Raw genomic sequence first — 16,775 nt, forward strand, 5'->3', positions numbered from 1 at the left:
AGGCCAGTGGCAACAGCTCTGATTAGACCCCTAGCCTGGGAACCTCCATATGTTGCAGATGTGGCCATAAAAAAGACAAAAAGACAAAAAAAAAAGACTCAAAATGGTGTTGGAATAAACAACAAGATCCTAATGTATAGTACAGGAAACTATATCCAGTCCCAGTCTCTGGGATAGACCATGATGGAAAATAATATTTAAAAAATAATGTGTGTATATGTATACATGTATACATACATATGATAGAGTCAGTTTGCTGTACAACAGAAATTGGCCCAACATTGTAAGTCAACTCTAATTTTTAAAATGGTTTAGACTTCACGACAGCCATTGGAGGCTAAACGTTGATTGAATGGTGCCTTCAAAATCATTCCAAAGTATTCAAATGATTTCCAACTGAGAATTCTATGCTTAGCCAAAATACTAATAAAGCATGAAATGAAAATAGCTATTTTTACACTAGAATCATCTCAAAACACTGACCTTTCACACACCAGTCAGAAAACTTACAGGAGCATGTGCTCCCACAAAATGAAAGAGTAAGCCAAGAAAGAGGAAGAGAGAGGAAACAAAAGTAAAATGAAGGAATCCCCAGGATGAAGAGGAAGAAAGATGCACGGAGGCAGAATCCAGAGTGGAGGAAACCAAGGAGCTCTGGCAGCGCTGTGTTGAGGAAAACAAAACATCAGGAATACGTGCGCATTTGGGAGGCGGGTAGAGACAAATGGTGACGAGTTTGGAGTTAAATTAGTCACGAGGACATTTAAAATGAAGAATAATTAAATAGACCTTAAGTGCAAAGAAAAAAGTCACAGAAAAAGAAATCATAGCTGATTACACATATACATCATAATAACACTCTAAGCAGAATTATGGTATTGAGAAAAGAGGAAGGGAGGGTGCCCCATGTGCGGTAGGGGCAGGGGACAAAGGGCGCTCCATCTTCACCTTTTACAGCATGAAGTGCTAGATAATTCCTGAAACAGAAACCCCTCAAAGCAGCAACTCAATGAAGTCATTTAGAAACATGAAGGTAGATACCAAAATAATCAGCCAAAAACAGGGAGTGTTTGCCTCTGTGGTGAAGAAAATAGGGAAGCAGACAGGGGGCTGCTCTTTCTTTTCTTTTCTGTTTTTTTTTTTTTGTTTTTTTGGCTGTGCCTATGGCATGTGGAAGTTCCTGGGCCAGGGATGGAACCCACGCCACAGCAGGGACAGTGCTGGATGCCTCACCTCTAGGCCACCAGGAAATGCCTGCTTTCCTTTTAAATAATCCTTGTAAAACTATTTGGGTTTTTCTTCTTCTTTTTTATTTTTTTAATTATTATTTCCCCAATATGATTTTTTTCTACTCTACAGCAAGATGACCCAGTTACACATACATGTACAGATTCTTTTTTCTCACATTATCATGCTCCATCATAAGTGACTAGACATGGTTCCCAGGGCTACACAGCAGCTTGCAGAACTATTTGAATCTTTAAACATTGTGCATAGGTAAATGATAAAGCTCAAATCTTAAAGATTAAAATTAGAGAACTTAGTCATTGAAGAAAAATAGATGGGAAAGAGCAGAACAAGCATAAAGTATTAATTTTTGGTACTTAGCTTGTAAATTATTCCCATCTTTTTTTTTAATACTGTTACTACTTTTTTTTATTACTAATGATATCTTTTCCCTTAAAGTCCAATTTTCTGATTTTTTTTTTTTTAGTATATTCCCACCAGCCGCTTTTTGGCTTTTTTTTTTTTTTTTTTTGTCTTTTTGCCATTTCTTGGGCCGCTCCCGTGGCATATGGAAGTTCCCAGGCTAGGGGTCTAATTGGAACTGTAGCCACCGGCCTACACCAGAGCCACAGCAATGTGGGATCCAAGCCGCATCTGCGGCCTACACCACAGCTCACAGCAACGCCGGATCGTTAACCCACTGAGCAAGGCCAGGGATCGAACCCGCAACCTCATGGTTCCTAGTCAGATTCGTTAACCTCTGTGCCACGACAGGAACTCCTATTCCCATCTTAAATTCAGCATAAAGAGCCATCCTCCTGTCTTTATTCCTGTTGCTTTCTACAGTTTGTTTCCCTTCCTGAGTCAAACCCTGAGGAAGAACAATTATTTGGCCATTCCTTAACTTCTGGCAGGAATACTGGCAAGCACACATAATTACTCCATTATCCACGGCCTTGGAGGTCAGGAAGAGAACAGAAGTTAGAAATGTTCAGATAACTCCTAGGGATTTTCTTAGTTAATATTTCTAAATAACTCTTTCCCTTATTCTTATTACAAAGATATATGTAAATGGTGTGCCTTTTTTAAACTAAAACATTTTCTTAAAAACCTCATGGGGGAGTTCCCTGGTGGTCTAGTGGTTAGGACTCAGCACTTTCACCACCACAGCCCATGTTTGACCCCTGTTCTGGGAGCTTAGATCCCACCTCAAGCTACTGCACCAATGACACTGGAAAAAAAAATTTTTTTTTCATAAAGAAACTTAAATCCTCAATTTCCTGAGTATATTCTATACCAGAATCATAGGTGATTATTTATCTCTTAAGAGGGTTCCCATGAATTTGAATTCTAACTACCCTCCTTGTATAGCATTATGTCTGTCACCAAATGAGATAACAGAAACCTGGGGCAGAAGAGAGGTGGGATAGGTAAGCAGGAGAAAAAGCAGCATTCCAGGTAAAGCAACCTCAGTGACACCTTCTGACTCCTATTTCATCCAGGGCTATCTTGTCCTCTCTTAGTCCACACAGGAGGTCAGTGACAAAGGAAAAAGGAATTGAAGTTCTAAAACATAAGATAAAGTTCCTTGTTTAAGAGACATAATATCCTCTTTATAAGGATGGTGATGGCTTAACCATATTATTACAGTTGATGTCCTCTGAAGTTTGATATAAAAGACCAAACTGAGACATACATTCAGACCTATGTTGTAACTCATCACTTTTCTCTAGCATTTTTCAATAGGTACTTTTATAACTATTATCTCATGTCCCCTCCCCATTCTTAACTGATTTATAGGCTACTCTTCTCATTTTTTAGATACCAAGAATGAGAAGTAACAATCATTAGCAAAAGATTAGAACTGAAGTCTCTAAGCCATCTAACCAGTGGCTATGATGCCAGATCCGATGTGGCTCCACAATAGTATAGAGAAGGCTCACAGAATTATTATAAACGAAATCACAGAGGGAACGTTATCTGGTGTGCACACCAGGAATTCCTTTTTCAGGTTTTTGTTTGTTTGTTTTTTTGTTTTTGTTTTGTTGTTTTTAGGGCCACACTCGTGGCATATAGAGGTTCCCAGGCTAGGGAATCAGAGCTACAGCTGCTGGCCTACACCACAGCCACAGCAATTCAGGATCCAAGCTGCATCTGCGACCTACACCACAGCTCATGGCAAGGCCAGATCCTTAACCCACTGAGTGAGGCCAAGGATTAGACCCACAACCTCATGGTTACTAGTTGGATTCGTTTCCGCTGCACCACAACGGGAACTCCCACACTGGGAATTCGGAGCGGGAAGGAGAAATGTGTCTTTGAAACAGGGGATTAAAGCCAAAAAAAAAAAAAAAACAACAGAGAGAATCTGACTAAAGAGAAAACATGAGAGTCATTTCAAATTTCCATCTCACTCCTAAATATTCATTATCTCTGACCTCTGCATGTATTAATTCTGTAACTCACCAAATTAATAACCTGCACGACACTAGGCAAGGGAGTCTCCGACCCTCAGCTGCTTTGTCTATAATAAAAGGAGATTAGACCAAAATCTTTAGAAGTGTGGCAATCTGAAGTACCTTAGACATCATCTAGCTCCTCCTACTGGATACGGGAACCTCTTCTAAAACATCCCAGCAAATGGCTATTTAACCGTGGCTTGAATGAAAACAGGACTAAGGGACTCAATACCTCCTAGGAATGCCAATTTAAGTTTCAGATTGCTCTAAATTAGTAAATTTTCCATAAATAGATCTGAGAATTTACTATATAATCTTCAGGTAAATTTTTTTTTTTTTACAATTTTACATCCAAAATGGCTATGCAAAATCCTCTCCTCCACATAATACAATGACAATAGCCCCACAAAATGAGTTAGTGGTAAGGTATGTTAATTAATATTGGCTTCTAGTCTTAATTCTGCCACTGCCTGTTTGACACTGGCCAGGCATTCATTATGCCTGGAACTTATTGTTTTCATTTATAAAATGAAGGGCTTAGATTTTGTCAAATATATCTTCTAACACCGACAATTCCTTCCTATCTTTGTTCTTAACTCTGTGAAATATCACTTGTTTTCACTTACTCTCTTGAATTAGGTTTGAAGTCTTCTTTAATGATTAAAGGAATATTGTTTTCTTCTTTACCTTGTTTCTGTTAACTCTTCTAATTTTAATAGGTCTGTTTATTTAAATTAGAGTGTAGGCAGAAAAGAAAATCATGGACTTGGAGAAGAGACTTGTGGCTGCCTGATGGGAGAGGGAGGGGTGGGAGGGATCTGGTGCTTGGGGTTATCAGATACCACTTAGATTTACAAGGAGATCCTGCTGAGTAGCATTGAGAATTATGTCTAGATACTCATAGTGCAACAGAACAAAGGGTGGGGGAAAAATGCATACATGTAAGAGTAGCTTGATCCCATGCTGTACAGCGGGGAAAAAAAATAAAAATTAAAAAAAATAAAATTAAAATTAAAAAAAATTAGAGTGTAGGAACTAAAATCTTATTCTTAGTGAGATGAAAAATTATTCAAATAAGTTGGAACTTACATAAAACTAGGATCTTAAGGGTTAGAAAGGACAGTTATCTAGCTCAATCTCCCACTGATGGAGAAATCCATAATAGAGCATCCCTAATGTTTTGCCTCCCAGCTTATGATCAAATTTTCCTAGTGAAAAGTGCTTAGTGTTTTGTGGACTTCGTCTGTCCTTTTGATGGACAACACAGTACCTGTCTATAGAAGATATTCAAACATTACCAAATTTGCTTCCCTGGAACCACCACTGGTTCTGCCCTCTCTAGCAGGACAGACTAGATACACTCTCCTGATACTTTGTAGCCCTGCCGCTACTGAAATACAACTACAGCAGCCCATCTTTTCTCCCAACCATCCCCAACGCTTTGCTTCTCCAAGCTAAAAAGCTCACACTCCTTTATTTGTTTCCAATGTCCTTTGCTATCTAGGTTCCTGTATTCATTCCTGGATGAATTTTTGTCAATATCCTCTTTAAAATGTGATGCCATATGCACACTGAGGTATATGGAATGATTGGCCTATGGAGACCTGTTGCAGGGCACAGAGAGCTCTATCCAATATTCTGTGATAATCTATGTGGGAAACAGAGATTATGTGGGAAAAGAATCTGAAAGAGAATGGATGTGTGTGTAACCAAGTCACTTTTTTGTACAGCAGAAATTATCACAACATTGTAAATCAACTATACGTCAATAAACCTTAAAAAAATAAAATGTGATGCCAAGAATATAGCATAAATATCAAATATTTCAATTAATTCATTTTAGCACACACACTGAGCCCAACTCAAGAAGACGAGAGAGTCACTGCTTCAACTAAATATGTTTATTGCACGATCCTCTTAGCATCAGAAAGCATTCTGCTCACTCTGTGCCTTCTTCATACCTCTCCAGTTATCAAATTCATCGACAAGAGCCAGTCTTCTGCCTTTTGAAGTCGTGTCACGGATTCCAACTAATCATTTCGTAGTGCCACTATCATCTAATACTAGGCTGAATGGTGTGCTGTCAATTTCTTGTGTTCTTATGTCATGTGAGCGGAAGTATAATCGGGTCCCTCTCTGAGAAGCTATGAAACAAAGTCCCATCAGAAACAGCATTGAGAACAAACACAGAACAAATTATTTACTACATTTGGGATTACATGTAAGATGACTTGCCCATCTTGGCTCTTTTAAGATGTTTTTTGCCCCTTCAGAATCAGATGTATGTATGTCTTTCTTCAATATATCATAATGAATGTGGTTTTGTCAGATCTTCACCACCAAGTGAAACTGAGTTGAGGCAAAAGCCTGGGTAATTCAGACAAAATACCTTTTCAGCTTATGGAGGCTTTGATCAGTATTGAAGGCCAAAACCAGAAAGTGCTATCAAGTTACATTAAATTGAGACAAAATTGTGTCTATCCTCTACCATCATCACTAACTTGCTGTGTATAAGAAAAAGAGTGAGAAGAAAAACTAGGAGAACTTTGCTATTGAATTGTTTGCCACCAATTTCAGGGAATACTGTCTGATGAGAAAATGGTGCCAGAGTCAGGTTACCTGGTGCTGCAGACCTGAGTTCTTCCCTTCCCTACTCATCTATCGAGGAACAGCCACAAAGGGAGACCAGGATAAGGCAGAATCTGCATCCTCCTGTGTTTGATGCTTATGAAGGAAAGACAGCCATTCCCTGAGCTCTACCTCCAATCAGGCAGAGCTGTGCCTGTGTTAACGTTTCCTATTTACCTACTTTTCAAGACAAAAAGTCCTAAAATGTACCTAAGCTGTTCCTCCTAGACCCAGAAGAAGCCCTGCCATCTTCTTGTGAAAAGAAAGAAAGAAATGCCTGGTGCTTTGGGATTTAACCCTCTAATTTAATTTTATTTCCCCCAAAACGCAGCATTTCTACTCACATCAAAGATTCTTCCCAAAATCTCTTTTAGTAGCTGTTCTTTCTGGGATTAGAAGAATGTGAGATTTTCCCCTTGTGTAATAGTATCTACTTTCTCTTCCAGGTTACCAGGAACACGCTCCCTCACAAATAGCTTTCCTTCTATAACCAAGTCTTTTGTACAACATTTGCCAAAACCTGCGCTAAAACTGTACTGTCATTATCTGAAGAGGCAGAGAGAGGAGAAATCCAAGCCTAGACTTACTTTTATATCACATCTACACAATCTAAACAAATGAGAGGTGTCCTTACAAAGTGTTAGAAGCAAAATGCCAACCAATGCATTGCTACCAGACGAAAACAAAGTGTTTGGGTGGGGGGAAGTGAACAAGGAATCAGAAGAGCGATTTTCTGTCCTGCTTTGGCTGTTAGCTAGTCCTGATTTCATGGGCAAATCCTTCAATCTTGCCAAGCCTCAATTTCCTTATCTACGAAGAGGGAAAATAATCCTGGCCATGACGTACAAGATTGTTGATTGACAACAAGCACTTTGGAAAATCCAAACAGTACATGCAATGCGTGTGTTGTTAAAGCAGTAACTTTGCTTCCTAAATGATGGAGATTGGATAAAGGTCTCTGACACTTATCTTTGCTTAAATTAACCTTCCTCCACACAAGCCCATTAGGGGAAAAATTACCAGCTTCTACATTTCCAGAACCATAGAACTTAAATCCAGAAGGTTGTTCAAGATTCATCCTCTTAAGAGAAAAATAAGGAACTAAAAATTGTACTTAAATGTAACCCAAGCTCACTCCGCTGTAATTTATATAATTATTTTTAGTCATTAGAACTCAAGAGTCAGGACTCAAGTAACCACACACACACACACACACACACGTTTCCAACCTTCCTGGGCTTTTACCTAAATACACAACCAGAGCGAAAGGAAGATCAGAAGCTGAGGTCGCCTCTGGCACAGCTTCTATATTGTCAAGTGTACTGGGTATGTAGTGTCGTCACACAATTCGTTAACATACTTTCAAACTCCTAATACCAAGAGACCTCTGTCCTTTCAGTTTCTCAGAGTGAAAAAAAAAAAAATTATTTGCCGAGACCTTTTGCACGTAGGTGGCACTCAGGACTGTTAAACGATTAAAAACAGAAAAATCGGGGTCGAGGAAACCAGAATCTGCTAACGAAAGGTTATTAGCCCTGTTCATTCCTGCCGAGGACAGGAAACTGCCCAGGGCGGAGAGGAGGGGGCGCACGCGTAGGAGGTCGCGGTAACAAACGATTCCCGGAAACTCGAGTTCGTTCCCAGTGTTGCCCCGCGAGCCCTTTATTATCTAAAGAGAGTGCAAACCCAGGAAAAGAATAGGAGACCTCCCAGGGGAAAGGGAGAGGGGCAACGCGCAGGACCAATCAGACTCCTGCCCCACCCCACTGGTCCCCCAAACAGGCGCACGCCCGGAAGGGAATGCGTGTTCCCCTTTAGGCTGCTGCTTGCTAAAACTCCGCGTTCCCTAAAATGCAAGGAGAATGAGCATTTCCACACACAACCCAAGGAACACTCACTTTTAAAATATCAGTAGTCGGTGGGACGTGGAAGGGTTGCGGCACAGGCACGCAATAAGGTCGGGAAGCAGAAATTGCTCGATGGGTTTTCTCTGCCCAAGTTTTTCCGCCGCGCGCTGGCGCCGCTCAGTGAGGATGCGGGGCGAGGGTAAGGGAAACCGCAGGAAAGAGCGCGGCTGCCTGGGGAACCACAAGCTCAAAAAGGGCTCCAGGGTGCAAAACCGAGAGCTCTCGAAGGGAACCGTGACGGAAGAGGATGGTAGCGCCGCCCTGAGAAGGAGGGAGTCGCCTTAGTATTAAGAGATGGGGTTAAGGGGACCCGAGTGCAATGTAAGTAGCGAACAGCGCTCGAGTCTGTCTGGGCGTGTATACGTTAAGAATTTGGTCCGGATCCGGACCCCAGCAGAACGAAAGGCCCAGACGCCTGGTCCCTTACCTGCAGCCAATCGGTCTGCCCAAGGAAGGGCAAGGGGTCCGGTGGCGAGGCCGAGGAGACTGGACGACGGAGCGGGGACAGGTGGCTGAGGGGTGAGGGCCGAAGGGTGTGCAGTCGTGGCGGGGAAAATGTCCGCCACTCACCGAACTAGGGAGCGGGAAGCCCAAGCTCCATTTGGCGCTGCCAAAGGCGCCGGGCTCGGGGCGAGCGAAGCAGGCGCACACTCGCCGGGGCACAGACGCTGCGGGCGGGGGAGGAGGGCGGGAGGCCCGGCCGCCCCAGCCCCGCACGGGTTGGAGGGTTGACAGGTGTGTTGTGTTTGTCTTCCTGGAGCTGATCTCCCAGGCCCGCCCCGCAGCGTCCTCCCCGGCTCCCCTACTCGGCGGCTCAGAGCACGTGCGGCCCTGAGCCCAGCTCCCCTTCGTCCCCAATGTCCACCTCGTCCTCGGGCTCGGTCAGCACGAAGGGCCCGGCGGGCAAGCCCAGCCGAGCCTCGGCGGGTGCGGCCTCTGCGCCGCGGGGGCTGCCCTCGGGGCTGTCAGGCCCGTCGGGCGCTTTGGGCTCGTCTTGGCTTTTCCTCAGCTGCTTTTTATGCTTCATCCGCCGATTCTGAAACCACGTTTTCACCTGATTTCGGGAAGAAAGAGAGAAAATCACATCACTCCTTCAATCCTATGAGGACTGAGATAAGATATGAGCGGTGGCTGGAGTTAAAATAGACCGCAATCCACTGATGAATTATCCAGAAGCTGTGACTGTCTCACCCTTGGATTAAGTCACACCTGAATTGCCCACAAATTATTGTCCTCGCTTGAATGAAAACGCCCCAAAGCTCTCAGAAGCAATTGTCCCAAAATAAAGATGAGGCTTAAAATGGTGTATTTAGTAAATACTCATACCGCTATTAATTAGAATTTCTAATAGTAAGTGCTGCATAGATGGGTTCTCTTTACGTTCAACTTGGTTCCTCTGACTGTAACATCTGAATACTTAATCCTAGACAAGATGAGAATCAGACCTCCTGGTTCTCATCAGAAAGAAAATCAACGGGGCCTGGCAGGGCTGATATTACCCAGCAAGTTGGGTTTTCAGGTGCAGAGGATAGAAGGAGGGTGTGGAGCAAAACAGGTTACAGGTGAATAGCCTCTGAGAAGATGAAAACAGTTCTGCTCAGGACAGGGCCCTTGGAAGGAGGCTAAGGTTAGAGTGTGTGTGTGTGTGTGTGTGTGTGTGTGTGTGTGTGTGTGTGTGTGTGTGTGTGTGTGTGTGTGTGTGTGTGTTGGGGAGAGTTGGATATGCAGACTTATGGCTGTGAGAAAGACTAAAATGAGAACAAAATCTCGTGTGGGCTTTTCTCAGGTCAAGAACCCCCTAATCTCTTACCAATTGACGTCTGACCCGGCTTACTGCCCCCATTGGAAAGGGGTGGGGGAGGCATAGAAACGATAGTTCTCAAACAGGGAACTATCATCAGAATGGGGTTTTTCATCGGGGTTTTGGCCTCCAAGTCCAGAAGCTGCTGTAGAGATTTTGCTTCAGTAACTCTGACAAGAGATTGGAGGTGCCGATACGTTTGCTACGGATCTTTGGAGAAGCTTAGAATAAAGGGGAGCGGGGTCTTGCCCTTCAAGAACTCCTCAACCGGACCGGAAACGCTAGGAGCGGCGAGGAGGTGAGTGAGATGGGGCCTCCCCCTCCTCCTGCCCACCTGCGTCTCGGACAGGCTGAGGGCCGTGGCCAACTCCACCCGCTCCGGCGTGGACAGGTACCGCTGGATCTCGAATCTCTTCTCCAGGCCCGAGAGCTGCGAGTCCGAGAAGACCGTGCGAGCTTTGCGGCGGCGGCAGTGCTTCCCCGGCAGCTCTGTGTGCTGGGGATGCGGGAACAGCGCCGGGACAGGCACGCCTGCGGAGAGAAGAGCAGTCAAGCGGGGAGAGCCTGACTTCCCCACTCCTAGATCCCAACACCCACTCCGCCTCTTGCCCCCCAGGGTCCCCGCCTTTCCCCAAACTTCTCCAGGACTTTTCCCGGGAATCAGGGCAGGGGGAAAAATCGCCCGACTAGCGCTTGGAGATCTTTATCAGAAAGGCGGTGGAGTCTAGGCCACACCACCCTGAAGGAGCCAGATCTTTTCTGATCTCAGAAGCTAAGCAGGGTCGGGCCTGGTTAGTATTTGGATGGGAGAAAGGCCATCTAGAAATACAAACAATAAACAGTAAGTAAAACATAAACGAAAAGTATAAATTAGACCCCGAGGCTTAAAAAAAAAAAAGAAGTCTTCTTGGAGAAACTTCCACAGAATCCTCTGCTGCAAGTTTTCTTGCAAACCTCCTATGGTCCAACAGCTATCCTCCTTCCCACCATCTCCTGCATTCCCTGCCTCCTCCCCGACCCCCAATCCCTCCAGACCCCTGACTGCAATCAGCGTGGTCCTGGGGCTGGCAGAAGCATAAATGTGACCTTGCCTCCTAACCTCACTAAAAAGCATCTTTCTTTTCCCTGGGCCGCCTCCAGTCTTCCTCCTGCAGCCAAGCAGATCAACGGTCTCACAGCTAGAGAGGCTCCATAACTCCAGAATGAGAACTTCCCGCCTGGAACGTCTCCTTATCAGTTTCGGGATGGTGCTGGGGATCCCGCTCTCCAATCTGGTCCTCATTCTTTTTCTCATCCTTTCCCTCCAACCCCAAGCAGAAGGATTGAATCGCTTTTCCCCTGCCCAACGGCCGGAGACTTCTCCTGTCTTTCCTGACCCTCGAAGGCTTTACTGTGTCTGAGACGCACCAAGCGGACAAACCACCACAGACATCAATATAGGCTGATCCAAGAGGGGCGAGGTGGATGGGGAGCAAAAATAAGAAACAAGTAGTTCCAGTATCTCCGGCTTTGGCCATTGCTACTTGCAGGGGAACAAGGGTGCAGAGCAAAAGGGGCTCTCTCTGGCCCATGGTGAAGCCAAAACGGAGAGGTGAACTTGGACGCAGGCTTTATAATTGCTCTTCCAACCCAGTGCCCTGAAGTCTGGGTTTTACCGCTTCACAAACGCTTTAGCTTTTGTCACGGATTCCAGAGCCCACATTTCACAGTCTCCTGTGTTTCCAGCCCTGGACCCAAACTAACCACAGTTGGTTTAACCTCGCTGGGCTCTTCATCTGGACTCAGTGAATTATTCTATCCTGGCTGATGTGAAGATGCTGGAAAAGAAACGGTGACTCTGGCCTTTCAAAGAGAGTCAGAAAAACCCTGGGTATCTCCACCCCCCGGCATCCCCGTCTCCCTGTTCTAAGCAGACTGCTGGTCCTCACTCCTTGCCATGCCTGGGAAATCAAAATACTTTGGCTTTGGGCTCCAGAGACACTAGCAACTGGGGCAGAGGAGGGCAGCCCAGCCTAAGATTGTGAGTTAAATTCTAAAAGTTGCGAGTGAAGAGGGTTAAAGGGCAGCTGCATCCTTCTCTCTCTCTCTTTTTCTTACCTTTTCTTCCTTATTCAGGCCAGCCCAAACCTTCAATCCTCAGACTATTCTAAACTCCTATGGTATCTGCGAATGTTCAGCTTCTGGGAAGAGAGAACTGGTCCTGCTGGAGCCTTTCAAGCTTCTGGGCTGGAAAGTTGAGTTCTCTTCCGCAGGGTGGAATAGTCAGGGGGCTTCCTCAGAGTGGGAGAGGACGAGATGGGGACTGAGGGATGGACCAAAGTGGCCAAGAAGACCAAGAGAAAGGAAACTGAACACTACCCATCAAGAATATCCTACAGCCATTTAGCTAGGCACTTTTCCTCCATTACAAAAAGTCAGAGTGAGTTACTCCCTGGGTTGGCATGCCTAAGGGAGCTCCCTATGTTCTCATCCATATCCCTAACTGTCCACTGTCCCTTAGGGAAGGAGGCAGCCAAGCCAGGCCCAGCCAGCTCCGGCCTTTCCTCTGCTCCTTCGAAAACTTGGGGTCTGTGCTGAGAGACCTGCTTTCTCGATTCCCATACTTTGTGACCCCTCTTACTTACCTGAGGTGGTGAGGAAATAAGGGTGGTGGTGGTCTCCCTTATGTAGAGGGTGATGGGGGTGAGGAGCCAGGAGAGTGGGTGTGGGCATGAGGGGGTAGCCATAGTCTAGCAGAGGCACCCGGGAGGCCAGAGAGCTGGCAAAATGGTCGGGGGCCACCTCCCTTAGCGGCTTGGGCTTGTGCAGCAGGATGTCCTCGATGAAGAAGGACGTGGGCCTCTGAGAAGATGCCGGGTGTAACGGCGAGGTGAAGTTGAGATTCATCTTGAGCCGAGCGCCTGCCACAGGGCGAGGGCTGGGGACGAAGTGTAGGAAGCTGGCAGCGTCTCAGCACGCCTGGTCTAGAGCCAACCACCCTCGAGGCTCAGATCCCTAATGTGCTCTCCTCGGCTTGGGCTACCCCTGGCGCTGGTGAGGCGAGAAGACAAGCTCCTGGGTAGGTTGGGTCTACGTGTAACAGAATTGGCAGCTCGGAGAGGGGACAAGGGAGAGCCAATGGCAAGCCTGCCAGAGGCGGAGAGGAGGGTGCGTTGGGCATGAGGCGGGGCGGGGCGGGGCGGGGCGCTGTCCGCGGTGCTGAATAGGGCCGCCAGACCCAGGGAGAGTGAAGTGAAGCTTGATGGGGTTCTTGCCCCTACCGGGTCTCTTGACCTCAATTTCTGCCCCGCCACTGCAGGATCTGCCTGGGGTCCCAGCCGTTTTTAAAGACAGCAAAAGAGAAAAAGTCTCCACCATCGGACAAACTCCTCTTTAGAGAGCAGAAGGCATTTAGAGGGCCTCAAAGCAATAGGGATATGGCATTTACTTCAGCTTTGGGGCCTGGGCTTTAAAACTTTAGAGAAATGATAGCAGAAGGGGAACAGGAGAGTGAAGAGAGTCCACATCTGCTAGACCCAACTTCAATTTATGGCTGAGAGATGACTGGATTTTTAGGTAAATAAATAAAATGTGATGACGATCGTAACACTTTTTACTTCAGTTTTAGAGGATGGTATGGGGAAAGTTATATTCACATAGGTCAAATAATTGGTCTCTGTAACTTTGTCCGAAATACCTCTTAATGCCAGCCTCCACCTCCTCTCAAATTTCCATTACTTTCTCCTCATTCCACTCACAGAGCTTGCTATTTCTGCTATACTATCCCTTTCAGCCCAAACCAGCCCTCCAAAATAATTGAACTATGTTTTTGTTTCCCATTCCCTTTTGCAGCCTTTCTTTTCATTTTCCTCCCTCCCAATCTTTAGGGTTGTTTTTTTTTTTTTCTGTTTGTCTTTTTCTAATCTGTCACATTTATTTCCCTAGAGTCAATTTGCTAAAATTAAGGTGATCATCTACAGCACAGCAGGGGTAATTTCAGCTCGCATCTCTGAAAATTGCTCTAATTATTGATGTTAAACTCAGGGAGATTAAAAGAAGCCACTTCTCTTCCATCTCCCCATTTTTAAGCTCTAATTTGTTGAAATCTAGTCATCATCACAATTCCAATCACTACTGCTAATAGTAAAAGTGTTTTAATAGAGACTGAGTCCTCGCAACCCATGCTATTAGATAATTAGAGGAGGTGTTAGAAAGCCAAGTGCTAATCCTTGGGCGCATGGGTAGGATTTCCATCTGATCTAGCAGGTAGAACAAATTAATTACCAGAATCAATTAGGCCCCAAACTACAAAGCTCCAAGAAGTGGGAGCATCATATTCCATATGGATGAACTGGTAAATGGTAAACAGATGAGGAGAATGAGAGGAAGGGGGAAGAAGGGGGACATAACTTTAAAATTAGATCTTGGCCAGTCAGCATCTAACTGTAAGCAGAACTCTTTGCCCTGGAGTCTGAAATGTGATCTTTTTAAAGTTTATAAAGGTAAGAACTGAAGACTGAAAAGCAGGTGGCCACAGGAGAGTGAATATAAACCAACTGACTCCAGGAGTTGTTCCTTGGTTCTTAGCCCTGGTCCAATCACCTGCCACAGGACCAAAGGAAGACCAAGGAGACTCTTGGAGAGGCACTGGGTGTGATGGCACACACTTTACCCATATCCACCTGGCTCCCATTGAGAGCTTATCTTTTTGGCTAGTGGAAACCGGGGAAACCCTGTCTCCTAAGGCAGAGGGCGAGGTGGGTACACAACCAGAAGTAGCCTCTGTAGAGAGCCTACACTTGCTGGCGCTCACCTACACTCCTACCCCACTAGGATCACAGATTTGCACCCAGCCTTGGGAGTGGGATTTCAGCTTCACTCAGGGGCAGAGGCTAACTTACTTCTGCCTCAGAAACAGAAATGAGGAGATTACTGAGTTTCCCTTGGGAGCAAGGGCAGTATTAAAAAAAAAAAAAAAAAAAAAAAAGCCCCTGGGTAGCGTTTACCTTTGAGCCAAGAAACTGCAAACCATTTCTCACAATTCAGCCTTACAAGTGTCCCGGAGTGTTCGCGGGATCCGAGGAAGGAAGCGAAGGGGCGGGGTAGACAGCCTGGCGGGTCCTGACCCTCCCCTTCTTTCTTACTTTTATTTCATAGTTCCTGCTCACCGCCAAAGCTCAGGCTATCTCTCCAGACCGTCCTCGCCGGCCAAGACGCGCGGGAGAAGGGACCGACTCCCCAAGCTCGCCTTTTCCTATTTCTGCTCACGCCGGGCCCCGCCTGCCCGAGAGCCCAGCGCCGCCGAGAGAGGCTTGAAGCCGTTTCCTTCTGGAGCCCAGCTCTCCGGTCTCTGCCTCGGCCCCACTGGGAACCTAGGAAGTGAGAGACGCGGGGGGCGGGGACGGGGGCGGGGGGGTGGGGACGGGACAGCTCTGAGTAGGACCTCCAGGACCGCTGGAGTTTTCCTTCCTCTTCCAGCGATGCTGGGAAACAATGCTCGGTGGTGGAAAGAGTAAGACCCACCCGTTCACTCCCAAGCAGGCCCCTGGGGGCGCGGAGGCGGGGACAAGGGGATCGGGAGTGAAGACGGAGACAGGGACTCCTCGGACACCACCCCTTTTCCATTAAGGAGGACCCCTCTTTCTGCAGGGGCGCTCAGATAATCCCAGATGGGGCTCGCTTGGGGGCGGGGGGCGGCGGGTGCAGGAGGGGGGTGTCTGTTGGGCCTGAGCCCAGCGCAAGGGGCAGGCTGTGCAGGCGGGGCTTGTCCTGGAGAAGTACCGTTCGGTCCGGCCTCACAGTCCTCTTAGAGGACCTAGACCCTCGGGAAATCTCAAGGTCAAGAAAGCTGAGGACTTCCCGTGTGGCTCACAACATAACTACTGGAGTTCCCTTCGTGGCACAGTGGTTAACGAATCCGAGTAGGAACCATGAGGTTGCGGGTTCGGTCCCTGGCCTTGCTCCGTGGGTTGACAATCTGGCGTTGCCGTGAGCTGTGGTGTAGGTTGCAGACGCGGCTCGGATCCCGCGTTGCTGTGGCTCTGGCGTAGGCCAGTGGCTACAGCTCCGATTCGACCCCTAGCCTGGGAACCTCCATATGCCGCGGGAGCAGCCCAAGAAACAGCAAAAAGACAAAAATAAATAAATAAATAAATAAAATTTAAAAAAAAAAAAGAAAGAAAGAAAGCTGGGAAGTTTGTCTACGATGTTGGAGCTACTGAGCAGAACCGCAGGGAACTGCTTAGGTTACCAGAAGCCTGACCCACCTTACTTCCTCTGCGGGGTGAAGGAGGTCCCCAGGGGGCCCAGGTTCAATTCAGATAAGCCTTAGGGCAGAAGGGAGTGGCATTCCAGAGCCAACAGTCCTGGTTTTTCCCTCCACTCTGGCCAGCCCAGGTAGAGAGCAGTATATATTTTACAGTAAGATTGTAAAGAATTTGCCCCTTAAAAAAACAGGGATATTTCATTGCCTGGATTATCTCTAAAGTTCAGACCAGCGACATCTAATAAAAATATAACGCGAGCCACATCAGTAATTTAAAATTTTCTACTAGCCACATTTAAAAAGTAAGAAGAGGAGTTCCTTGGTAGCTCAGCCAGTTAAGGATCTAACATTGTCACAGCTGTGGCTCACATCACTGCTGTGTGGCAGGTTCAATCCCTGGCCCGGGAACTTCTGCATACGACATGGTATGGACAAAAAATTAAAAAGTAGAAAGAAACAGGTGAAAGAATTATGTATTTCATTTGACCCCAATATATCTAAAATAGTAT

General features: G+C 46.3%; 1 protein-coding gene across 1 annotated transcript; it reads right to left on the reverse strand.

Annotated features, from left to right (window-relative positions):
• Positions 1-8,997: 8,997 nt before the first annotated feature.
• On the reverse strand, positions 8,998-13,070 carry BSX (brain specific homeobox). Its single transcript, XM_047751766.1, has 3 exons — positions 12,647-13,070; positions 10,357-10,553; positions 8,998-9,275 (listed from the first exon to the last, which is right to left on the reverse strand). Exons 1-3 carry the CDS (start codon positions 12,906-12,908, stop codon positions 9,036-9,038), a joined length of 699 nt encoding a protein of 232 aa, XP_047607722.1. The 5' UTR covers positions 12,909-13,070; the 3' UTR covers positions 8,998-9,035.
• Positions 13,071-16,775: the final 3,705 nt, after the last annotated feature.

Source organism: Phacochoerus africanus, chromosome 11 (genome assembly GCF_016906955.1).
Source record: "Phacochoerus africanus isolate WHEZ1 chromosome 11, ROS_Pafr_v1, whole genome shotgun sequence".
NCBI classification, from domain to species: domain Eukaryota; kingdom Metazoa; phylum Chordata; class Mammalia; order Artiodactyla; family Suidae; genus Phacochoerus; species Phacochoerus africanus.